We start from the raw sequence: 27187 nt of genomic DNA on the forward strand, positions 1-27187 counted from the left end.
AAGTTCGGATATAACGCGCACTGTCATTGGTTGAAAGAGCGTGCTCTATGAGAGTATAGAACATAGAGCTGAGCTAAAGCTGTCACGCCATCTGCCAAACTGTACTATGTTCGAGCTTTTCCGGGACTTCTTTTTAGCTTTTTTCCGATAATTGAAAGTGAAATTTCGGAACTGAAGCGAGCCGACAAGTAGCAACAGAAGAATCAAACAAAGGTTTGTAAACATACCAGGCGCCGTAATTTACGTTATTAAAACGTGAGCAGATACGAAAATCCTCAAAGGAAAAACAAAATAGACATTCGAGGTTTTAAAGATTGATTCACGCTCAGTTAGATTGCAAGCTTACGTACGGAAATAAAAATCAAACACAGCTAACACTCATATAGTATATAAAGTTCAGTGGTCGAAAACAAAACAGAACAAAACAGAAATAATAAAAAATATAACCAAACTGGCATAACTGCTAAAATTCATTCTAATCATGACGGTGTCTGAGCGAATATGATCATGCTGAAGTCCATCGTGGCTCGCTCATCATGGCGATCTCCGGTCATCACAGCAAGCCTCAGAAACTACATCGGCCGCCCTTCGAGTGAAAAAATAAGAGCTTGCTCTGACATCCTTTCCGATGCGTTGAGTGGAAAGTCACATCTGTCATTGCAGCCGAGTTTTGCGACGCTGTCATCCCGAGCGATCTTCATGTTCCGGTGAATTCGGCTGTCGTTCATTCAAAAAACACTCGCCTTGAACAGTTTGTTTTCTACCTCGTCACATGAAAAAACTCGCGTGTTTTTGTGAGCCATAATTCGGCTGAAGTTCACTGAACATTTCACTTCAAGATTCTCTATTAGAGACTTAAAAACTTCAGGCAAAAGTGTTAAATTCGACCTACCGAACTATTTTAGAATCCCTGTTAGAACTATTTTTCATTATATTTTTCATAATTTCTGTTTTGTTCTGTTTTGTTTTTGAACTCATAACTTTATATACTAAACGAGTGTTAGCTGTGTTTGATTTTTATTCCCGTTCGTAAGCTTGCAATCTAACTGAGCGTGAAAATCTTTAAAACTCGGAATGTCTATTTTGTTTTTCCTTTGAGGATTTTCGTATCTGCTCATGTTTTAATAATGTAAATTACGGCGCCTGATATGTTTACAAACCTTTGTTTGGTTCTTCTGTTGCTACTTGCCGGCTCGCTTGTTCCGAAATTTCACTTTCAATTATCGGAAAAAAGCTAAAAATAAGTCCCGAGGAAGGTCGAACATAGTACAATTTGGCAGATGGCGTGACAGCTTTAGCTCAGTTCTATGCTCTATACTCTCATAGAGCACGCTCTTTCAACCAATGACAGCGCGCGTTATATCCGAACTTTATTATAAGTATATTTAGAAAAAAAGAGGGAGGATGTGTTTGCCACCATAACAACAGTGGTAATAAAACCAAATTGAAAGGTGTTCCCTCAGTCACACTCTAAGAAGCAGCAATTGTTAAAATCTGCATAGGATTGCGTTTCCTGTCCACTGTTTATAATGAGAGGTAATTCTATCTAACAGACTTCTTAAACTGTGAGAAATAACTTGTTCTATCAGTTAAGATAATTCTAGCTTACCTGAATCGATGTTTTGTCGCACGGCATCAAGGTTGAATTAGTTTATCTGAGCGAAAATGTTAGCATTGATCTAAATATGATTAAGAATCTTCCGCGAACAAGAGCAATGTTAGAATTGTCAATCGAGTTTGGAAGATGTATGTCGTATGACTCTTCGGAAATTTCGCTCTTAGTTCCAACTATGGGTGTTAGACATTGCACTGATCCAAAGATGATTAGGAAACTTTCGCGAACAAGAGCAATGTTTGGTCTGTCAAAAGAGTCTGGAAGGTGTATGTCGTATAATTATTCTAATTGCGCTCTCTTAGTTCTAACTGTGGATGATATTTAATTTTTCATTTTAAAAAACGGTTAAATTGTTAAACATTCTTCAGTCTCAATTTGCTTGGGGGCTTTTTGTTATTGGAGTCTTCGCGTCGAATGTCATGGTGCAATAACTTCATACTTCACCATTGCATAAATTAAAGTTCACATGGCAACCAGGCGGACAATCAGACATGGTTTGGTTTCAAAGACCCAACGTTTCGACACCTGTCTAGTACCTTCATCAAGGGTGATCTAAACGCTGCAACAAGAGGTCCTTTTTGAGCGTATAAAAGGATCGTTGGGTCTATGAATTGTAACTTCTCGGTTACATTAATTAAATCTCTCAACCAGAGTAGCATTAACCCATGTCTGTTCACCATTGCAATTGTTTCCAAGGCGGAACTCTTTCTGGGCGTCATTGGAGTCTTCGCGTCAAATGTCACAGTGCAATAACTTCACACTTCATCATTGCAATTGTTTCCAATTAAAGCGGAACTCTTTCTGGGCGTCAATGCTGACAGGAAAACATTATATCTCTTTTGATTATTAATCAGGAAGTTCACATATGACCCTCCATGGGAAAACGGACACTAACGCTTTTTCGTTAAACGGTCTAGAAAAACGGTTTTAAACGGATACCGAACGGCTAACTCAAGCGTTTAAACGGTTTTCATAACCGCTTAAACGGATGGCCAAAAATTTAAACGGTTGACAAAAGTCCAAAAACGGATAGCTTAGGCCCTCAAACGGTTGACCAAAAATAAATAAGGATTGCACGAAACGTTAAACGGTTTACCAAAGTCCAAAAACGGATAGCTAACACTGTTATACGGTTGACCAAAAATAAAAAAAAATTGACAAACGGAGAGCTAAAAATCAATGTAAATGGAAGTGGTTGAGCCGGTGAGATCTTTTGCGGAAAAACTTTCCGAGCGACAACGGATAATTATCTTGAAGCGAAAACATTGAGCATTATAATTTGAAAAACAAAAACTAGGATACACTAGCGCATTTTACTTCCGGGTAAACTACTTCCGTTTTCGTGTGACATTCATGAAATAAGCGCAATTTACTGAGAATAGTTTCACTGCCAAATACCCTAAACGGCTTTTGCGAGAAACTCACAACATCCTCCTTTGTTTATTCTAATTATTATTGAAAGTAAACTTCATGTTTTTTTGCTTTGAAGTTTCACGAAATAGTTCCATAGCAAATAAAAGGTCGAATCAGTGTCACGCACTAAGCGGGGCTGTTGAAATAACTGTCAATAAAACCAGGAAAGATGAATTAAGATGATAGAAACAGATAGAGAGTAGCCGATTTAGCAAAACCAAAACCATGACACGGGAACCAAGACAGGGTTATCTCGATTTCACCAATCTGTAAACAAGATCTGAGGCGCACTGTTAAAACAAGATCGGTGGCGGGATCATAGTCGAATGAATGGCTTCATTGACTGTCGATGCTCTACGTTTTTGCAAACGGATATTTTAACTTAACTCGTTTGTCCAAGGATGCGACGATTAATCGCTCTCTATGATCACGGAAAAGATAAAGCCAAAATAAGATACGCATTTCAAGAATCGGCGAGTATCGAGCGAACGTAAGATTGATACTTCGAACAGCCCGTAACAGAATAATTAACAAACAGTTGAAAGTTTTCCTTGGAACGTTTTGCAAATCATTGGCATATTTTCCTATCGCAAATTACCGATTTTTATTTCGTTTCGTTTCGTTATTTACCTTTGGACTACCTCGTGAAAGCCCTTCACGCAGGTTTGTAACAAAGGTAGTGTGTATTTGCATAAGTGAGATTATTATTTAACAATGAAGTTTTGTTGTGTTACATCGGAAATTCCGGGCCTACTAATATATAATTCTATTTTGCGTATCTTGCAATCCTTGGTCTCGCTGTAGGTAGTAATTATCGTTGTGTCCTTGGCTTCGTGGAAAAATGACAGACACTTTCGTTGGAAATCGAGATGGTGTTTATGATCGAACCTCTCCACTAGAGATGACCCAAGTGTACCCACAGCCCGTGCAACCTGCAACCGAAATACAGCTCCCAGATATCGACGATATCTCGCACATTACGCTTCATCAGGTAAAAAATATGCATTTGAAATTTAACTCTCTTTTTGTTTAATTAATCTCATGCAAACAAACTGTGTTCCAAAAACGTGAATTGTTAAATTTCGTGATTGTGCCTGACTCAATTTAAAGCTTTCCATGGCGGAAAAGAAATACGTCCTTCGTTCTTAGCACTGATCATTTTCGAGATAAAAGGTTCCTCAACACAATGAGTTACCTTAGTACATTTTTGTTCAACTGTTTTTTTGATGGTCGATTTCATGATTTACGCTATTAGCAAACAAGGGATTATACCTCAAACAAACCTGACGAGCAATAAGATTTGACCTCTTTTAAATAGGTTTCCAAACTTTTTTCTCGAAGCGTAATCTCATGCTGAATGAAAATCAGGTGATCTATGAGCGGCCCGTATTTTTGTTTAAATTGTTCTCAGACGAAAAAAGAATGTAAACACAATAATTGTAGTACTTCACTTCAATAAATAGAGGATATTACATGGCCGCTTGGGGATACGAATTTTATCTTCTCGTGCTGAAAGTATACTTGTATACTTCTCTGTATGGGAGATACTTTCAGCACAAGAAGATAAAATTCGTATCCCCAAGCGGTCATGTAATGTTCTGTTTATGTTATAGATACTGATGAAATTCCTACATAAAAGACAACTTTTTTTTGTATTCATCTTTGAAACAGCAAAATAGTGCAATTAAAGAGGTCACCTATCGCTCGTAAAAAGTATCGATGTGTAAATTTGGCAGCTTATCGAGAAAGTCACCGGTAACTGTACTGTCTTCGCACCTCGAAGCCATTTTGTGAATGAAATTTCAAAAAAAACCGACCGCGTGCCTGAACGGGAAGCTCTCTTGTAATTGGCTAATCATGTTAGTAACCACGGCGACACCGATATCCTCTCACGTGAAAGATAAAAATAGTATCTTCCGCCTGCGTGCGATGAAGATTTTATTTTTTAGTAAAAGGAAAAGTCGTGGTATTTCATCGGTATCTATATAATAGAAACTTTTTAACATACCAAGCCGCGGTGTGTAATATTCCGTTCAACACGTGTGAAACATCTTATCTAATTTTACTTCTCAATTTTTTCCTCCAAGTTCCATGTTTTTGTTTTGTTCATTTATACTGATCATATAATTAAAATAATAATGATAATAATAAAAATAATGCTATCCATTCACAGTAGAAAGTCTTGTATTCAAAGCCAACTTGTAACATTAAAAAATTAGTATTGATTTATCACGGCATAGATTATTTCTTATCACTTCTTGGGTATAATGGAACATTTTCTTCAAGTTTTTTATTTTCTTCTCAGAGTCGTTTCAATCTTCATCTAAAATGACTCTGAGTCAGGCCCCAATTAACAAATAGAGAAGCCTTGACTGTGCTCTGTTCTGTTATAAAGCACGCAGGAAGCGGCTAGAGCACGAAAGAAGTGTAGGGAGAAACACGAGACGTAGTCGAGTGTTTCTCCCCACTTCTTGAGTGCTCTAGCCGCTTCCTAAGTGCTTTATAACAGAACAGAGCACAGTCAAGGCTTCTCTATTTGTTTTATAATAAAGAATCCGTCAAATTCCCGAAGCATTACTTTCAATTTTCAAAACAAACTTTATTTCCAAAGCGAACAACAATGTCATCAGCATGCTCTATACTCTCATAGAGCACGCCACAATAAGCCAATCAGAATCCCTGTTAGAATGGTTCAAATAATCTGATTGGCTCTACAAGACAAAAGCTGTCAAAAGTGTCAAACCATCAAAGTTCAAAAACCATCAAAGTTCACAATCTGCGATAGTTTACAAACTAAAATAGTTCGGCAGGTCGATCATGACGCTTTTGCCTGAAGTTTTTAATACAGAATCTTCAAGTGAAATGTTCAGTGAACTTTAGCCGAATTATGGCTCATAAAAAACACGCGAGTTTTTTCACATGACAACGTAGAAAACAAACTGTTCAAGGCGAGTGTTTTTTAAATGAACGACAGCCGAATTCACCGGAACATGAAGATCGCTCGGGATGACAGCGCCGCAAAACTCAGCTGCAGTGACTGAAGTGACTTTCTACTCAACGTATCGGAAAGGATATCAGAGAGAGCTCTTATTTTTTCACTCGAAGGCCGGCCGATGTAGTTTCTGAGGCTTGCTTTACTGTAATGACCTGAGATCGCCATGCTAAGCGAGCCGCGATGGACTTCAGCATGATCATATTTGCTCAGACACCGTCATGATTAATATGAATTTTAACAGATGTCAGTTTGATTATATTTTTCATAATTTCTGTTTTGTTCTGTTTTGTTTTTGAACTCTGAACTTTATATACTATACGAGTGTTAGCTGTGTTTGATTTTTGTTAGCGTTCGTAAGCTTGCAATCTAACTGAGCGTGAAAATCTTTAAAACTCGGAATGTCTATTTTGTTTTTCCTTTGAGGATTTTCGTATCTGCTCACGTTTTAATAATGTAAATTACGGCGCCTGATATGTTTACAAACCTTTGTTTGGTTCTTCTGTTGTTACTTGCCGGCTCGCTTGTTCCGAAATTTCACTTTCAATTATCGGAAAACAGCTAAAAAGAAGTCCCGGAAAAGCTCGAACATAGTACAATTTGGCAGATGGCGTGACAGCTTTGGCTCAGCTCTATGCTCTATATTCTCATAGAGTACGCTCTTTCAACCAATGACAGCGCGCGTTATATCCGAACTTTATTATAAAGATGTTTATGCCCGCGAATAAACTCTATTGTTTTATTAACTAAAGACCATTTTTTTTATTGACACCTCAGTTGTCAAGGCAACCTAGGTACTGCATTTTTGCACTGACTAAAATTACATTCTACCGTTTGTTAAGGATAACAGATTATTTGCTACTATTTTTGCAAGACAAAAACAATTGTCAGGAAGGATGTTTTCTAATACTAGTTGTAACCCTTCTGTGGTATTTGGTATTTGATTCGTTTTAAATAATTGCCAAATATCACCTTGAACGTGAAAATTTGTCTATATTTTGTAAAAGTGTATAATTGATTAATGCTTCCTATGGTACTGAGAAAAAAGAAATGGTTTGAAAATCAAGGTGTTTTTAGGTTGGCAATTTTTCTTATTATCAAGACCGTAACTTTTGAGTTAGCAGCGACACTGTAAGGAGGAATTGGATGCTAGTCACTCAGATAGCACTTTCACCAAATAAAATGGCCATCCCACCACATTCAAGTACCTTGTACACTGATGCTAAAAGGCCTGAGTTGACACACCAGTTAGGCAAAAACAACTATTCAATCTGAAGAAGGGATGAAAACATCCAAATCTGTTCTAGGAAAAGAGGACTTGGTATATTTTAAGCTTAGTGGTTACAGTGAAAGATGTGCTATTTTGATGAATGATACTGAAGACTTGATTTGGGAATTGAGCCTAGGCTCTCCTTCTGAAGAGACAATTGGATGGGTGGACTTGCCATAGCTGATTTCAAATAAGAAAGAGATTTTTGCGTGATGTGACTGAAAACGGTGTTCTACTAATCATGTGTTACAGTATTATATTATGCAAAAGTTGTCGACGAAATTCCTAGCTATTCAACGAACTTTGGTCCGAAACGAAATTTGCGCGACACTTCGACGAACTTTCGAAGCAGCTATTGATTGGTTTCATCCGAAATTTCGCGGATAAATTCAATGGGAACCCTAGTGAGTCCCGAAATTTCGGGGATCTTTTGGGAGAAAATTTGCGCTTCATTGTTAACGCAAACCCTATAGCGCAAGATGCCGTAACGCCACGACTTCAAAGGTCACGCATCAGAAATTAACTCAGAGTAAATCCGGCAGAAAACTATAGAAGCCATATTCCAGAAAGCTTTAAGTCAAACTAAGTAATGAAACCGCATTAACCACTGCAAAACGATGTAAAGCTCTTAACTTTAAATTTCAACACGGAGAAAAGTGAGACAAGCGCGACTTGATCGACCACGTGTAAACGAAGGTGGGCTAACACACATTTTCATAGCCGGCGTTGATTACGGTTAAATTCATTACGACAAATTTTTAAAAGAGCAAGAACTATTTCCATTTCTATTTCGAAAGAATAATTGACAAAATTCGGCGATTTTCGTTTGTATAACTCTTGCACAGACCAGACCTCAAATGTCCATATTGAGGAGGAAGTTAAAAAATTGTTTCTGAGTATGCCTCTCTTAGTCTGTCGCCCAACTTAAATTCCTTATCTCTCATGCAATGCTTGTTGCTACAGTGTCTAGAACAAATTTGAAAAACACTTAATGTCTGGAAATCTGTATGTCAAAGTTCTACAAGAATTTTCATTACCACTTTTATTTAGTTTTCTTTTTCTTGTGTTCGTTGTTCTAATGTGAAACGAAAGCAGTGCTCTCCTTTTGAGACAGTGACTATTTCAATTTATCACATGTACTACCTCTTATTCCGTTTTAAATCTCTTGGAGTTCTTGAAAGTTCGAACAACCTGTCATACTTGAAATAAGGGAGAACACTAAAAAAGATAAAAGCCAAACTGTTTTAAAAAATTTTAAGCCTTTCATTAGTTAAAGCTCAGCAGCGGGTACAAAATCGAGCGGCAACTTTTTAGGGCCTTGCCTAAGCCTTACCTGTGAGTAGAAAGCAAGGAGCTAAAACAGAAGATTGGAATCAAAGAATGATTGATATTCCACATTCACTTTTGCGCAAAATTATTAGAGTTAATTTTAATTATTATGAATAGTGTGTTGTATTCATTTACAGGCTGCAAGAGATGGTAAAACTGACATCATCACGCAAAGACTTACCAAACTTGCATCAAAAAACCCAGCAAGATATAAAAAAGTAATAAACAAGAGAGATGAGGATAACACCACACCTTTACACTATGCTGTACGATATGGACAGGAGGAGGTTGTCAAAGTGTTGGTAGAGCTTGGAGCGGGTAATTTTTATTAATTAAGTTTTCTACGTATGGCATGAGGACCAGCAATTGAAATTTGGAAATTATCACGAGACTCAGAGAACTGCAAAAACTGATAATTTTGATGGAATTTTATTGTTTTCCAAAGATAAAGGCCATCAGGCATGAGAAAACTTACCTGCAAATGGCAACAGTGATTATTTTGGAGTTTTGAGGTTTCCTTGCTTGTTCTTAACTTTACTGTGATTGGACAGCATGTATTGTGCTTACGTTTTTCACAGACCTAGGTCCAGTTGTATAAAGGGCAGGTAATGTTATCCAATGGGTAAATCGCTATTCAGCGAATAAGTGATGGCAAAATGTATGGTGTTATCCACTATTTAGAGATTTATCTTGTGGATAGTAATATCCGACCTTCAAACAACAGGGACCTGAAGTATACGCTTTGTATGTTACTGATGTAAGAAAGAGTTGTCTTACATTCATTTAGAATAATTACTCCTTTGATTAGAAATGCACATGCTCTAAGGATTGTGTCATATCTTGTTATTATCACTTCAAGGTGATTATAGTAGGAGGGCTTAATTTTGAAATGGCTACCTCGCATTTTGTCAGTATCATTGAGGAATTCATGAATCCAACGAAGAAAATTAATTACTGACGAGCACAAAAGATGCCATTAAGTTTGGAGTAACGTTTTTCAAAAGAACAATATGAAGTTTTTGCTGATTGAATTAAATTAACCAGGCGCTGTTAAATACAGGCTCTTTTTCTCAAGAAGGGTAATTCGAACAACAGAGACGGAATGGTTTCATCATCAGAATATTTAAAAAAGAATTTGAAAGCCCCTAAGCAATTATAATAGTTAAGAACAATTATTTGTAAAAGGCAGAATTATTTTTTTTAGCATTCCCATGGACTTCATCTTGAGAATTATTCAATAATATTCACTTTGCCTCGGACAAATAGTTTTTAATTAAGGAGTGTAGGTCTTAATCACCTTAGGACTTCCTTATCTACATGTATGCCCCTGCTCTAACAAGTAGGTTCTCACCATCCTAATCTTATCTTTTTGATAGATATTAACATCCCTGGAGAAGATGGAGCATCTCCCTTGCATTACGCTGCAAGATTCCGAGCAAACTTACAAGTGTCACAAGTGAATGCTGGTGGCGAAAATGGAACAGTTCCTGATGGAGTAGTAGAAAGTAACATAGGTGTTGTAGCTGCACCTCTGACACATGCCATCAGCTCCAGTAGTCTTCTTGTAGAAGTGAACCAAGCTATGTCACAGGTCTGAAGAGTATATGTTGTAGTTGATTCAAATGAATTTTGGATAAAATTTTTATGATGGACAGTGAGTGGTAAATATCTTGATATGCATGTACACCATCAATTTAATATGTTTTGTTAGTTAATAAACCACACAACACAGGTGGAAGGGCACAGCCAAGAGGGGTTCTTGTGGTGCCTGTGATCCCAAGGTAAGCCTTTATCTGAGCAAACAACCTGCAATATCCAGGTGGCAAAAATGCCATGACGATGTCTTGGCCACAAAAGCCATTGTTGAAAAGCCCACGTTTTGAAATATGTTTTGTATCAAAGTATTTTCATCAGTGACTCTTTTATTTACTCAATATGGGCCTTCATGCTATGTTAATATGAGCCCACTGAAACACAAGGGGGGCACTCAGCTTACTTGTTATTAAACTTCATGCTTATGAATAGGATGAAAGAAAAAGATTACCAAAGAAATAACCCCTAAAATTGAATTTTCTGTGACATCTGTGAAAACATAGGCATGCGTCAGTTTTTTTCTTTGGCTCAAAGGGTGGGTTGAGATAGAACAGTTTGTGTACTCAATGATTTCATTTTTGTCACTGAAAAGAGCATAACTTTCAAAAAACGAAAATATCGTAGAAAGATAGAAAAAACCGAATTTATCTGAACACACACAGATATTATGTGATCTATTGTCTCTATTGTCTAAATATTTCTAACTTAAAATGAAATGCAATGGTACCACACTTACTGTATGTTGCCTCCTTTGCAACCTTTGTTTGGTCTTGTCACACAACACCCTCTATTCCCCCTTTGAGAGAGAGCGGGCATTGTGTGACGAGACCAAATACTGGTTGGAAAAGAGAGAAAATCCAAATCCTCCAACAGAGAGAAAATCAAAACTATTCGTCTATAGTTAGTTACCTCAAAAATATTATCTCACGTAATATCAATTACTACATAAAGCAAACTGAAACTCTGTTGAAGCTCTAATAGACCTTAGCCAAAGATACATTGCGATCTCGCATGGGTGAAGATACAAAAGAAAAGGAAAATATTTCAAAGAGGGCTCCTTGATTGGTTGTTGCCTAACTGAACTTTACCCTCTAAGTGTGAAATACGTGATAAAATGCAGGTTGTTTACAAGGAATTAACATGCAATTGGGTTAAGTCCAAGGTAAGCTTAAAGTGACTTTAAATCATAGAAAAAGTTAAACGTGGAAATGCATTGAAAACTCAATATCAGTAGCATTTTGTTCCATGTGAATTTTTTCCAGTGGGGTTGGACAATGCAGTTAGAATATGTGATACAATGCAGGTTGTTTACAAAGAAAATGACACGTGATAGAGCGAAGTCCAATGTGGCAAAATGGAATTTGATTGGTGGAATACAATTCAAGCACATGAAAAATTACCTAATGTTCATGTAGTGCAATGATTGCATATGTTCTGATTGGACTAATGGACGTTGTTTTCATGGTATGTGATAAAATGTAAGTTGTTTGGCGTGTGCGTTGTGAGTGAAGAATTTAAATTTTACCTTTCATATCCTAATGAATCTTGACCTTAATCAACGAGGCTCTCACGAAGGCCACAATTACCATTACACGTTTCCAATGAGTCCAAAATTTCTGGTTGATGTCATTCTTTGTGCACATGACATCATTTATGAGAAAACAATACCTAAATGCTGTGATTGGTGCATGATATTCAAATGCAGCAGTCTGATTGGTGATAGCAACATACCACTCTATACGCAAACATAGTTATTTTATAACAAAAAATAACTAAAAAGTTATGCCCAAATGCTGTGATTGGTGCAAGATATTCAAAAACCATGATATATGATTGGTGTGAGATACATACCTTAATACAGCAATCTGATTGGTGAGATCGAGATACAAACCTTTATGCAGCAATCTGATGGGTGCGAGATACATACCCTATGACCAAGATAGGATACGTACCCTATGCCCAAATGCTGTGATTGGTGCAAGATACTCAAATGCTATGATATATGTTGGTGTGAGATACATATCTTAATACGGTAATCTGATTGGTGATCAAGATACAAACTCTAATGCAGCGATCTGATGGGTGCGAGATACATATCCTAATGCAGCGATCTGATAAGTGTGAGTAACATACCACTTTATACGCTGACATAGAGTTATTTTTTTATGAAAAAAAAGGACTAAAAAATCTAAATCTTGATAATTGTGACTTTCAGGCAAGTTTGAATATAGAGTTGAAATGAGTTTTAAAAATTTGCGTAATCCACACTGTCTCAAGTGCAACTGTGTTTATGGATGAGACAAAATCTGCCCATTGGTCGGTGGTTCTTGGGCAAAAAATTTTACTCTCACAGTGCCCCTTTTAATCCAGTCTTGGGCAAAAGATTTTACTCTCACAGTGCCCCTTTTCATCCAGAAGTGCTAATGGTCAGGGCAGCCTGACGAAATGCTGGGGGTGATCTTGTGATATACTAACATCCCATCCAGAGGGGAGTAGTGATACTTCTCATTGCTTAATGCTAAGGAAACTGGGATAAGCTCAAGCAGGGTGAGCCAATTGGCTCAAATAAAGGTTTAACCAGTTTACTTAGTGTAAAAGAAGAAGCAAGGTTGTTGAAAGTACACTCACCCCTGAAATAAACAATCTTTTTCTCAGGATAAGCACACCACTATTAAATACTGACATATTCATCAATTTTAACTATTGTATGTTGACTCTGGTAATAGTAACTTAGAAATTTGATACTGAAATGTTTTCTCTTCTTACAGGTTTCTTCAGTGGATGAATCTCTAATTCATTTTTTTGTGAATGAACGCAAAGGGGATGTCAATATTAAAGATTCCTATGGAAGCACCCCTCTTCATTATGCAGCATCAAAAAGCAATGTAACTGCTATAAAAGAACTGTTGAATAGTGATGGGATAAATGTTGATGTAAGTTTTTCTGGACATGTTCATGTAAATGTTTTTTATGTTTTGTAACTTAATAGACAAATGTGGAAGAAGATTACTTGGATTTAGGGTTTTGGAATTGATCAGTTTTGACAGTCTAGGCCACTTGGCTTGTAAGACACAACCTCTGGTAAGCATAAAGTTCTATGTGACATACTGACAGGCGGCAGATGCCAGTGGATCCACACCTCTCCATTGTGCTGCTACTGAAGGTAATGTAGAAATTGTCAAGGCATTACTGGAAGTAGGATCTGATCCGAGGGCAAAGGATTATGAGGGAATGACACCAATTCATTTCGCCTGCACTTATGGGAATCTAGAGACTGTGGAACTTCTATTTGAGCATGCAGAAAGAAAGGGTGATCTACTTGAGATGTTAGAGGACAGAAACAAAGAAGGTGAAACAGCACTTCATTCTGCAGTGGGAGGTGGTCACATTAAAATTGTTGAAATGTGTTTGAAGAAAGGAGCAAATGTGAAAGCAAGACGGGGTAACCTTGCACAGCCATTACACATTGCTGCCATCAATGGATATGTCAACATTGCAGAATTATTGGTTGCTCACAGGGCCAAGATTGAAGCAAGGAATGCATACCATGTGACTCCATTACACAAAGCTGCTGCCTTTAATAAGATTGAGATGGTGGCTTTTCTTCTTGAAAAGTAAGATTAAGAAAGGTTCATAGATATGTAAAGTATATAAACGTGTCATATTTCATATTAAAGTTCACACGGCAACCAGCTGGACAATCAGACATGGTTTGATGCTACTCTGGTTTGCAGATTTAATGAATGTAACCGAAGAAGTTACAATTCATAGACCCAATGTCTCGACACTCCTGTCTAGTGCCTTCATCAGGGGTGATCTAAACGCTGCAACAGGAGGTCCTTTTATACACATCTTGATAATAATCCCCTGGAGTAGTTATAATCAACATTATGGTTAAAATTGGGTCATTTAGAGAAATTTTAGAGTTATGTTTGGCTTATAACTGCATTGAAGGGTCACGGTGTCATTAATGGCACTATACAAAAGGAGGCTTAATTCTTTGCAGTGGGTCAGAATTTGAGGTGGAGCATATGTGTAAACAGAGACCTGTGCCTGCTGGACATGGTATAGCTTTAGTTATCACATTTTTGTCTAATTGCACCAAGTTAAATTACTTTATTGAACAATACATGTACCAAAAGGTTTTTAGAAACCCAACTTAAATGAGAACAATTTAAATCTTTCTCTTGGTACAGAGGTGCTGATATTGATTGCCTTGACAAGGATAACTACACTCCCTTGTTGGTTGCTGCATCAGAAGGACATACAGACGTTGTGTCAAAACTGTTACATGAAGGTGCAGATTTACAAGTAATTAGGACATCCATGATAAAACTGCAATTTTTTTGGCTGCTGAGAAAAACAGAGTTAACACCTTAAAGGTATGTTCTATACATTTTATCGCAGCTTTGCATGTATAGCTTAATTTAACTTTTATTTCTTTATCAATATTTTTCTGGTAGATCGAATCAGAGAATTAAGCTTCACCAGGATTATATAATGTTTCTGATGTTCATGTTTTATCATTAGTTTTGCTGCAGCACTAATATTCTATGGTCTGTAGCTTTGAACTTGTCATCTGTCACAAATTAATGAATTTTTTTCCTCATTCTCAATCACCTCTCCTTTACTTAATATTTTTTGTTTACTGTTTTAAAAAGAAACAACACTAACCATCTGAATTGTGCCATTGATTGTTACATTTTTTAACCGAGAGGTATATACAATAACCGTTAATAATTTCACAACTTTTTGTTAGGTAATCCTAGAGAACGAAAACGCCAAATCTTTGATCAATGAGAGTGATCAGCATGAAAACACTCCACTCCACGTTGCTGCTATGAATGGTTATGCCTCTGTTGTTCAGGTGAGGCTAAGTTCTGTGTGTAGCCAACACTAACTGACATTTACTTACATTTTGGATCGAGTAGTTAATCATTCTTGTACTGTATTTTTGAGAAAAGCCCTCTTGCTTGGGCTGAGTAGTCTCTGCTAATTCAACTCTGTTTAGCGTAGACTACACAAGTGTACATGTAGGTAAGAGTACATTATGTTTTTAGGTTGATGTACATGTAGGTGATCGAGCTGTGACATAATTATTATTACCTTAATTTTGATTTTTTTTTTTAACTTTTTCTATGATGACTCTTCACAACATTGAATAGGCATTGTTGGATAATAAAGCAAAGATAAATGCAAGAAATGAAGATGAAGACACCTCTCTACATCTTGCTGCAAAAAATGGAAAAATAAGGTATACACACAGCAATTTAAAAAAAATTTCTTCCATTTCCAAGTTTTGGTAGGAATATATTTCTTTGGATTAACTATATTTTGTTATGCCTGTTTTAAATACAATTTTATAATTATTGTTGTTATTGAGGTTGCTCTTTTAAGAGCATAGATTTTTTCACGGATATTGTGGCACACAATGTGAAACTTTTGTGGTTCAAGTAAATATATTTGTTATATTAGGGAGTCTTTTGTGTTTTTTGTGTGCTGTAAAACCAAAACCAAAGTAACCACTGTGACCAATCAGAAGAAAAAAAAAACCTTAAAGAGCCAATTAAGTTGAAAAAAAGCAAACTTCCTAAAGCGCGGGAAAACGTGAATGAACAAGTCATGATTGGTTTTAGTTTTGCTTCTGATTGGTTGACAGAGTGGCGCGAGGTTTCTGGATCAATCACGAAGTGAAGTGAGACAAAATCAATGCAATGTTAGATTACTTTTGACACTCAATTGAAAATTGCTCTGAATTAAAATGATAATGATCTTCCCTCTCCTAGGACTGTTCTCGAGCTGATAAATAGAGATCGTAACGTTATAAACGACCGAGATGAAGCATCAAACACAGCCCTTCACTTGGCAGCCATAGAAGGTCACATAAAGTGCTGCAACGCTCTGTTAGAAAATGGAGCTGAAGTGGATGCTAGGTGTGTAGAAATACCATGAGTCCAGAGGTTACCAGTCGTTTCGTGCCCAGAGTTGCTTGCACCGAGAAAAATTTTTCTTTTCTTTTTGTCAAGCTCGCCTCGATCAACTAAAACATTTTTTCTTACTCGCCAAAACTCGGTAAGAGTTGTTGCCGCCCGCTTCTTTCTGATAAACTTGCTTCAAACTAGAATGAAAGAATTTTTTAAATACTCTTTGTTTGGAAAACATTATAGATATTTTAACAGTTTAAACTTCAAGAAATTTGACCGGAATACTGAAAGTGAGACTAAAACCTTTGATTTACATCCTTAAGCAAGGTGACCCTTTTCATTCTCTCCTTTCTTTCATACTCCCCCCCCCCCCCCACCCTCCCGACCCCCGCAACATTGCACCTTTTATTTACCGAATATAGTCACATAAACAAGTGTTTTATCTTCCTCAAGGAACGCCACATTGTGGACGCCCCTGGATTGTGCAGCAGCTAAAGGTCACTTAAAAGTAGCAAAAATCCTGTTGGACTCTGATTCACCTGTCGATCCTATTGATAAGATCAAGGTAAAGGATAATGTTAAAACATAGAAACATTCTAAGCAACCATTAATCTTTTTGTCAAGTTTGAAAAAAAAAATAGTTTCTTAATTTATGATGTATTACACAAGTAAAGTATTAGTGAGATGTCAGGTACCTGACCTTGTTGAAAGAATAAGGTATTCAAGATCACCCTCTGACCTCTGAGAGTGACTAGCATCTAAATTCTCCTAACAGTATTACCCCATCAATCACATAGTTAGGTCAGAGAATTAAGGAAATGATTACCATCGAAAGAAGCTTTTGATTGTTGAACAAATTTTCCTTGTGAGCACCTTAGGAAATGGAGAACAGTATAGAGAATATTCATACTGATGTTAGACCATGACGGGTTGAACTGTTAAAAATGACTATGATTTTCCTCAAGGAAGTGGAGTCCTTATCGTAATGACTTTAACACTCTCAGCGCCCCATGAGGGTAAAAAGGCCACTTAAGAATCTCTTTATCGTTTTAGAAAAGTACTCATTCATTGCCCACGTACACTCTGCTTTATGTGACTCGTGTTTCTTTTACAGACCACATCTTTACATTTGGCCGCAAAAGAGGGCCATGCTGATATGGTGACACTCCTGCTGTCCAAAGGTACTGACATTACACTAACAGACCTGAGTGGAAGAAACTACCTCGACTTAGCAGCAGATCACAGCCGCAAGTGAGAACCAATACTTTTTTAACATAATAAAAATCGAATGAGATGAGTTCGCGCGCAGTCTCGTGTATTTTTTTTCCAACGCATGTGGAACTACATGATGTTCAAGCGCTTGTAATTCTCACACATTACGCGCACTTGACGCGCAGATAGGAGCTACTTTACTCGCAAACGGCACTGCGTTTGTGAAGTGGCACACTCGGATGCGCTTCGTGTGACGTTCTTTTCTTCTTATCACACTTTGATGTCATCCATGATCTTTTACTTAACAGAAGCATGGCAACATGGAATCAATTTTTTTAAAGGGATTATGAGTTACGTAACCATCAGACAGAAAGCTGCAATGAAGCATTATAATGTAAATTCTGAAGAACTCCTGCAGCCGCTCAACTTTCCTTCCTGCTGATGATTTCGCGCCCAACGTGGCCATAGTTTGTCTATGGTAATTCATGGCCATTGATCTAATGCTTCTGTTGTTTTGTTATTACAAATGTACCTGTTTCCTTGTGTCCAACAGGGAAGCAGCCGTGGCCATTGTCAACGATGAAAATTGGATCGATGTTCTAAAGAACAAATCATGGGAACAGAGTCACGTCACCACTCCATTGAGAAAACTGATCATTAAACTTCCTTGTACGTCGAATCTTAATCTTATTCAAATCTTTAAGCAGGGTGTAAACAAGCTACAAAAGAACGCTTTCTATATTTGCGTTCAGTTCGGTTCAGGACTTTCAAACCTTCTCATGTTCTTCCTCTGAGCTCCCGCAGCAGCTCTTTGGTCGGTAAACCGATGGAATGTGCGACTTACTTGCAGAGCTAAAGAAATCTTGACATTTGTGATTTTGTGAATGCTAACCTTGTTGATAGTCGTTTATGAGGAATTTTGTAGTTTCGTTGAAATATTTTGATTTGGTGTTTGCAAGGAAGACAAGTGATGAAGGGTAGATAAATATCAACGATATTTATAAATGTAAACAAAAAAGGAGCATAATACAATTAAAGAAATTCTTCTGAATTTTCCCTTTCTACACTCAGCTGTTGCAGAAGCAGTCTTCAACCGTTGTGTCAAAGAAAGTAACCACCATGTCGAAGACAAGAAGTACGAGTTGACATTTTACTATGGGTTTTTAGAAGATATCTTCTTGGACTGGTCAGATGGGGACGATGCAGCTTCGGAGAAGTCCAGTGTAGCGAGCTTTTTAATAGAAGACGTCGAAGAGAATGAGGAATTTAGAAAGATTCAAGGGTTAGCTGGTGTGGTTGAAGCTGTGACTCAGTTGGAGAAGAAGGATAGTCATCCTCTTATGATTATGGTAAATTTACGCCTTTCTGTGTTCTTTTAAATGAGTTGTTTGTCTTCGTATAGTAGTGCAAGACATGGTTGGTGTGCAGCGGAAAGGAAGGAGGTTCAATGAAAGGGGTAAGGAAGAGGTAGAAAGAGGGGACTGGGAGTTATCCGGAGGAAGAAAGAATAACCAACTAGAAAGCATATTTATTCCCTAACGGCGTCGTTGATAATGCTTAGTTTGGCTCAAGATGAAGCTTTTCTGTTGTGTGCATGGACCAGTGAAGAAGCATTGACGGGAGTTATGGGGATGAAGGAATAATGCGAAGAAGCAAACATTTTAGGGATAAGTAATGGAGGGAAGAAAGGAAAGATGCACAAGTGGACTGGATGGATGGATAGAGGAAGAAAGGAAGGAAGGAAAAGAGCAAGAATTAGAGGGAGGTAGGGATTCCGAGAGGGTAGGAGGGGTGGAAAGAAAAGGGTAGAAAAAAGGGAGGGGGAGGAAGAAAGGAAGGGAAGGTTTTTTTAGTCCCTTTGATCAGTCTGATGACCTTAAATTGTTAATTTTAGGTGAAGAACAAACGTGAACAGTTGCTTGGCCATCCTCTTGTGACGTTTCTGTTAGATTACAAATGGAAGACGTTTGGCAGGTACATTTATTACTTCAAGCTGGCCCTCTATTGCTTGTTCCTGTTGTTTTTGACTGGTTACACTGTTCACATGACTGAGCATGGCCCAGTTTGTGCCAATGGAACTGTAGTTGACAAAGGGACTGCGGACGAGAGCTCTGCTCGTTACATCTTGTGGATAAGCTTCGGGCGTATAGTGATACTGGCGCTAGCATCGATGCATATTCTTTCTGAGGTAGGATACTTGTTACTGATTGTTTAAAGCAGTATTAGAATTTTAAAGTAAGCAAATCAAAATTGATAAATAGAATTGTAATTTAAGGTTCCTCATTCCCCCTCCCACCTCCTACGTTTACCTCTAGTTGTAATTTTCTAATCCTCCTCGCGTCAAGCCTGTGGTCTCAAATTGTTGAGCTAAAGTTCGTTTCTGTAATGGTAAGTGGCACACTCCGTGCATGAAACGTAAGAAAGCGAGGATTTCTTGTTACTTAAGCCCCGGTTAAACAGTCATGACAGTTGATGATAGTTTCAACTATCACACGCGTTTTAACACGAACAATTATCAACTGTTATGTAGTTTGAGCATGTTCAAATTTTACATGATGATAGTTATTGCCGTTTGAACGAGCAGATGATAGTGAATGATTGTTTTTCCGTCAAAAGTTTTGCCAAAAACGGGCTTAAACCGATATGACAAATGGTAAAATGACTAAACTAGCCGTAAAAATTTCGCAGAATGTCTCATGGTTCATTCTCATCATTTCCTGGTAGGCTTCAGTATCTTCAACTCGCAACCTCATGTCTAAAATTTCAAAATGCCACTGAAATTGCTGACCTCAGCGCGCACCATATTTATTCACAATTACACGATCTCATTGACTGATTTTTTCAGCTATCACCAACTATCGTGAACCGTTTGAACGCCAACATGTTAGTCAATGATAATGAGTGATAGTTGAAACTATCATCAAGAATCATGACCGTTTGATCGAGGCTTTAGTCTTAAAGCACGACGACTTTTGAAGTAAAGTGAATCTTCAATTTGTAGATAAACGTAACTTGTGGGTAAAGGAATTCTACGAATGACACAGCCAAAGGAATATTATGCAAACAAAGAGTTACAGAATATCGATGAAAGTAAAGAAAGTGGAAACAAAAGAATTTAATGAAAATGCGACCAAGAGCAAAAATGCCAATTCTTAATGACTAAAGTCAAATAATTTTGGCGGCAACCTTCCCTCTATACTCTGTTGGCGAAGACTGTTCCCCCCCCTGAGAACTAAGTGATCCTCCCTCAAATCCTCCACACCCCCCTCCTGGTGATGAATAGTGACAGGTCTCCTACATATCGAAAGTAGGTCAGTGATGTAAATATATTAGTTTTTTCCCTTTTTTTCTTTTGCATCTTCTAATTCGATATTCGTGGCCCCCTACAGTTGTTCCAACTCGTGTATCAGCTCAGGCGGTACTTCTCTTGGGAGAACCTTTTGGAGTGGGGTGTGTATGCGCTAGCCATTGTCAACGTAGCTGATGATTTTCAAGGGGATTTAGTCGGGAGGTACGTGTCAGAGATAATCCTAGGTTGTGTGAAGTTTCAGAATCACATGTTGACATGGTCTGCACTTAAAAACCCTCTTGTACTTTGTTAGTGAACGCTTTTTGATTTCGTGTTGTAAAATTGTAACTCAAGTGTTCTAACTTCTAGTGTCCAAAACCGAAAAATGGACAGCATTTCTCCCCCAACCCCCTCCCCCCCCACCTCAATTCTTGACTCGACGTGCTCAAACTTGCCAGTTTCTTTGCTTCACTTTGCAGCTGTTCGAAGCCGAAAAAAACCATCGGAGCCTTATCAATCTTTCTAGCTTGGATGGCTTTGGTGTTATTTATCAGAAAGTTTCCAAAGCTTGGTATTTACGTGGTGATGTTTACAAGCATTCTCTACACATTCACGAAATTCTTCATGATCTTTGTGCTGTTCCTCGTCGCCTTTGCGCTTTCGTTTTTTACGCTGTTCTATGATCCTCAGGTGAGCTAGATCTCTTCCAAATCCACACAGATACATACAGGCGTTGGAGTGTGTCATTTAACAGTAATAACTTTTAATTTTTTCACAACAGTTATAGAAGTTTTCGCACGCTCGTCGATGTGTACTACAATTTTTCAACAGCGATTTTCGGATTTTGTGGTTCCGTCCGATTCCAGACGGTTAAACCCTAATTTGGACGGTTCGTACTCTTTTCGAACATGTTTCGGACAGTTTGCAGTACAAGCTGGGCCACTAGTCCTGCAATAACCAGTAAGACTTAGTCTAAACCTGGTTTCCAAACACGGAAATAAAAGCGTAGTTACTTCATCCAAAACAAAATGAATTTTATGTCATTCATCTATGGACCTCAGGTACATCAAATCATGATACAAGATTGTAAGGGAGGAAATTACGTCATTTTTATGGTAGACACTTTCGTCAATGATAAGCTCGCGAGAATTTCTTCAGTTACAGTGAAATTAAGAAAAAAATCCTTGTGCTTTGTACAGTCAACTGGGAAGCTCTTAGCCACTTCCTACGGTCTGTTTATTTTTTTTTTTGAACAGTGTAATGAAATAGTTGAGCAGGTCTCACTTTATACGTTAATGAAAGTTGTAATTTAAGTTTTTTCGTTTTCTTTCCCCTTCCTTATTTATTATTTCGTTCCTACTGAATTGCGGCAAGGCTCAAACATTCACTTAAGTTACGTCAAAATGTTTAATGTTCTATTGGCGCAATGAAGGAGTATGCTCTGACATAATTAATTAACTGACCTATTGATTCGTTAGGAATAAACAATTTTTTCAGAAAAACGCAATAAACGTCTTACCCGAAATTTTGAGTTTTCATCATGTAAATCTGCCTTTAGGGGCTAAACCAAGAGGTATTATGTCTGAAATAAAAGCCATTTCTAAAGGAAGAGATCCTATCTGGCTCAAATAAAGCCACTTCGTGACAAGGACCCTCTTCCCTCACCTTCCAAAATCATTCAGTACTCACACAAATTATCCCTTGCACAGCAAAGCATCCGTGCGTTTGGGGAGCCCGGCCGTGCTATCGTGAAGACAGCAGTGATGATGATTGGAGAGTTTGACTTCGACGACTTATTCAACTCGCCAGACCAGGATGTTCCTGATGTCGCGTGGTTTATTTTTATTGTCTTCTTGATTATCATGACTCTCATCTTGATGAACTTATTGGTGAGTTTCCTCGTCTTCATTTGCTTCGTCTTGATTAATTCTGACCACTCTTGATTATACTCAGGGCTTGCTTGACATGCCCATTCTCCATCAGAACAGGGCGTATCCTAGAAGTAAGGGGGTAAGTTTCTAAAGAAACTGTGGTGCTGCGTCGGTGGGAGAGTATAGCAGGTAATTTAGTGTTAACAACCGGGTTGAAAACGTAAATTAGACACCGTAAAGGGTAAAAAAGCTGACGTTTCGAGCGTCAGCCCTTAGTCAGAGAGATAGTTCTTAGTTCAATCGCTCTGACGAAGGGCAAACGCTCGAAACGTCAGCTTTTTTACCCCTTACGGTGGCTAATTTACGTTTTCAACCCAGTTGTTAATATTAAATTACAGTATCCTAGAAGTGTCAACTAAACTACAACCGAAACCTTTTTTATTTTCACAAGAACAGTCTGCATAACACGCGTGCGATTCCACCAGGCCCATACGCGCGCTTTGTTCGCTTCATTCTGCTTTATTTATAAAAGGGATTTTTAACTTGGAAACGGCCTTTTATCACGCAAAGTATAATGCTCTGTAGACTGAATCATCCTTCTATAGAGCCTAAGTATCCGCATAACACGTCAAATAAGATCTTCGTCAACTTTGAGTAATATGATTAGTTTGTTTCAATAAATTCGCAATTTTATCTTGCTACATTAATATTTACAATTGTGAAATGAGTAAAAATGAAAATTACATCATATCACAGATACCGTGTTGCCTTCAGTATACGATGGTCAACCTTAGTAAAGCTCAATTTTACATCATCGATAGGACAAAACCAACTTAAATGAAATACTTGATATATTAATGCTGACGCTTCAGGGTAGATGTTTTCAAAACCTGCGTTTGGCTGCGAGTATGATCTGTTTTGATGATTCTCTGTGTTATTCTCTCCTAAGATTGGTTTGGCTGTGGACGACATCAAAGGTGTCCAGGAGCAGGCTGTACTCGAGCGCCAAGCCATGTTGGTACGAATTAAGTCAGTAGCGTTATAGAAACTCAAATTCATACACAGATCCCCCCGTATGCGCCCAGGTCCTTTCCTCTTCTCTCTTTCCCGAGAACGGCTTGGGACTGATACTCTCACTTACCTATAGTTTATCTGTTTCATGGTTACCTGGACGTAAATCTTTAAAAAACTGATTGACAGACTGATTGTCTGTCTGACTGATTAACTGGCTGACTGACTGATTGATGGATGGACTGAATGATTGAGGGATGGACTGACTAATTGATGGACGGACTGACTGATTGATGGACTGACTGACTGATTGATGGACTGACTGACTAATTGATGGACGGACTGACTGATTGATGGACTGACTGACTGATTGATGGACTGACTGACTGATTTATGGACTGACTGACTGATTGATGGACGGACTGACTGATTGATGGACTGACTGACTGATTTATGGACTGACTGACTGATTGATGGACTGACTGACTGATTGATGGACTTACTGACTGATTGAGGGATGGACTGACTAATTGATGGACGGACTGACTGATTTATGGACTGACTGACTGATTGATGGACTGACTGACTAATTGATGGACGGACTGACTGATTGATGGACTGACTGACTGATTTATGGACTGACTGACTGATTGATGGACTGACTGACTAATTGATGGACGGACTGACTGATTGATGGACGGACTGACTGATTGATGGACTGACTGACTGATTTATGGACTGACTGACTGATTGATGGACTGACTGACTGATTGATGGACTTACTGACTGATTGAGGGATGGACTGACTAATTGATGGACGGACTGACTGAATGACTGACTGATTGACTGACTCACTGACGGACGGAGGGACTGATTGACTGACTGACAAACTGACTGAATGTCTGACTGATTGAGTATCTGTCTGAGTGATTGATTGACCGATGGACTGACAGATCGTCCGACCGGTTGACCGACTGACTCACTGACTGACTAATTGACCAACGGACTGTCTGACTGACTGTTGAAGTAAATGACTAGTTAATTGTTTGATTAATCGGCTGCGTCTCACAGAAACGAGAAAAACACGTCGAGATCGAAGAATGAAGTTTGACACCCACACCTAGCGCAGCCTTGAAAGACATTTCTCGCTTTCAATCCACGCAAATGTTTTACTTCACTCTTGAATGTGGTACCCTCTGTAATAATGGCAATTCGTTTAGCTGACCGACTGTTTCTTTCTTTCTTACTGAAGGTTGATTTAGCAATGGATGTAGAAAAAGCTTTGCCCAGAAGAATTCGGAAGCGGCTTGTACCAGAAACGGAAGTCGTTCGACCAAACCAGTATGAAGGGTTCAAAGGTTACTGGTACAGTCCCCCCATCTCTGCAAAGGAAGTCCAAGAAGCGTTGAAGCCGAACAAGGTAAGTGCAAATTAATCCATTTGCAACAAGAAAGGATCAAGCTGAGATACTTAATTCTGCTTGTAATACTTGTAATAATATCCATTATTTTTGTGGTTTTACCTTTTCATTTTTGATCCCCTTATGGATCCAGAAATAACCGATCATGTCCAGTGGGGCGTAATTTTGCCGTCAACTGAAGAATTCGAGTCACATTCAAGGTTCATGTGATATGATTCAGGGGGTGTCAAGATACCTTGAGTCTAGAAAAAACTTGAGTGGGATCACAGAGTGCACTTCGATAAGTGTCTTAAAACCAAAGGGATAACAACAGCCAATCATAACAAACTATGAAGCGCGGGAAAACGCCATTGATCAGATCGCAGTTTCTTTTAGTTTTCAATCTGATTGGTTGAGAATTTCCGCGAGTTTTCTGGGCCAATCACAGAGCGGAGATAGCCAAGCTAAAACAATCCTGCTTTTCGTGTTTTTTAACAATCATTTGAAAATTCCTCTACAGAAAAATTCACTCCCCAATTTTTATTCTCCCTCGGTGAGGGGCAAAATTCATCAAAATTTGATCATTATTTTGTATGGTTATTTATCTTTCCACGAAAATGGCTGAGTAACCGGATTAGTTGGAGTATTTAGGCTTCATATTTAGACTGAGGGTGAGAGTGAATTTTATCACAAGAGGACTGTTTTGATGAACGACTAATATTTCGCCATCAAGAGCAGGCTCGTGGTCACAGTCAGGCGGGAGTTTTCCTTAAAATGGAATTGAGAACTCAGAAAAAAGAAATAGTGTAGAAAAGTGGCCTCTGCAGGGAGACTTGTACTCACTTCTTTGGTATTTGACTCTCAACTTAAACCTCTGACTTTTTATTTTCCTTTGCTGCTATCTTGTTGTAGTCGTCCCTTGAAGTGTTGTCAGACCGAACGGATGAACTCCAAGAGTCTGTGTTAGGAATGAGGAATCGTTTGAAAACAATGCAGTGTAACCTGGAGGGGTTGCATAAGATGCTGGCGGGAGTCGTCAAGAAACTTGATGCCAACGTCAAAGGAGACGACGATGAAGACGATAAGTTGTTTTAGTCCGTGACTTTTTGTGATAAACTGTTCGCTCTTTAGAGCAGGCTACATCCGTCGAAGGGGTAACAAAGCAATTATAAGTTTCTTTGCTCAATTGCTCTTTTGTGCTAAGCAGCGCGATAAAAGTTTCTGTGAAGGCGCTTTGTTTTCTGGAGTCAATATTTTTACAGCTTCGCCATACTTCAAGGGATGATGAATAAGATATATTTTTTTTATAATTAATTTCAATAAAAAAAACATACTCAAGATGAAGTGCAACATTTAGCGAATAGGTTTATTCAATTAAACTGCCAGAACCAACCGAACTCAAAATTTTCTTAGTAGTTAAAAATACTAAGATTTTATGACGCAGTCCTTTTTTCGTCCAGATCCTGATTAGGAATAGTCCTCTCACTCCAGCTGTCGAATTCTGTGCTATTAAATCTTCGAACTAAGGACTTGACAGTAATAAACTTTCTGAGGAATGCTATTCTGCCTCCCTTCTCAAAACTGGTTGTCGGCTTTTCATCGATTTCCTTACCTACCATGTCTAGAAGTACAATTCTTGGATTTAGAGGTTTGGGTCGAACAAATCGTCGCTCGTACGAACAGGGAAGAGTGAACACGATGTCTGTCTGAGACCTGGGAGCTAGATCAGCTGAAGTTATCTCCTCGGACTCGCAGTCAGGCTCATCATCCAAATACTCGCGTATAAATTTAAGTTTAGAGGCACAAGTAAGGCTAATGCGCCTTTCTCTTTCCATCCCCAAATCCCCTTCGTTAGGTTTAGGAGTTGAACTGCGCGATTTGTTATTAAAAGCACGCCCCTTATATACACCTGCAGACATTTCACTTAGCACCAGTTGATCCCACTTACAAATACCACCTGTGAGAACACGGCTGACATCCTGCGCAGCTGGGGTCTTGGTTTTCTGAACCACAGTTCACGCGTTCAGTGCGAGCGCCATACTCCTGCAAAATCTTCCCATTTGATTTTTTCCAAGCTCTCTCCAAACTCGTCACTTTCTTCGTCTTCGGTCTTCTCGTTACTCCGGCTTTCTTGGAGTACTTGTTTTGCAGCTCTAATTACTTCAAATCTGTCCGCAACCTTTTTAACCTCAAGAGCTCGCTTGCATTTCTCACAAGAATCATTATTGCAGTTATACCTCTGGTTCAGCGATCTCCAGTGGAAAGATTT

The 27187-nt window shown here is 38.4% G+C and overlaps 1 protein-coding gene across 1 annotated transcript; it reads left to right on the forward strand.

Moving 5' to 3' along the window:
- Positions 1-1432: 1432 nt before the first annotated feature.
- Positions 1433-26477, forward strand: LOC113671863 (transient receptor potential cation channel subfamily A member 1 homolog). The gene is given in 22 exon segments (XM_089180488.1): positions 1433-1536; positions 3833-4019; positions 8757-8937; positions 9996-10210; positions 12981-13145; positions 13327-13826; positions 14409-14529; positions 14532-14594; positions 14972-15079; positions 15378-15466; positions 15999-16145; positions 16590-16701; positions 17251-17387; positions 17902-18017; positions 18420-18697; positions 19243-19536; positions 20738-20859; positions 21117-21327; positions 22347-22526; positions 23458-23526; positions 24772-24939; positions 25831-26477. Coding segments are annotated over 21 exon segments (3609 nt in total). The 5' UTR covers positions 1433-1536; positions 3833-3869; the 3' UTR covers positions 26014-26477.
- The last annotated feature ends 710 nt before the right edge of the window (positions 26478-27187 follow it).

This window comes from Pocillopora damicornis, chromosome 8 (assembly GCF_964200805.1).
Source record: "Pocillopora damicornis chromosome 8, jaPocDami1.2, whole genome shotgun sequence".
Taxonomy (NCBI): domain Eukaryota; kingdom Metazoa; phylum Cnidaria; class Anthozoa; order Scleractinia; family Pocilloporidae; genus Pocillopora; species Pocillopora damicornis.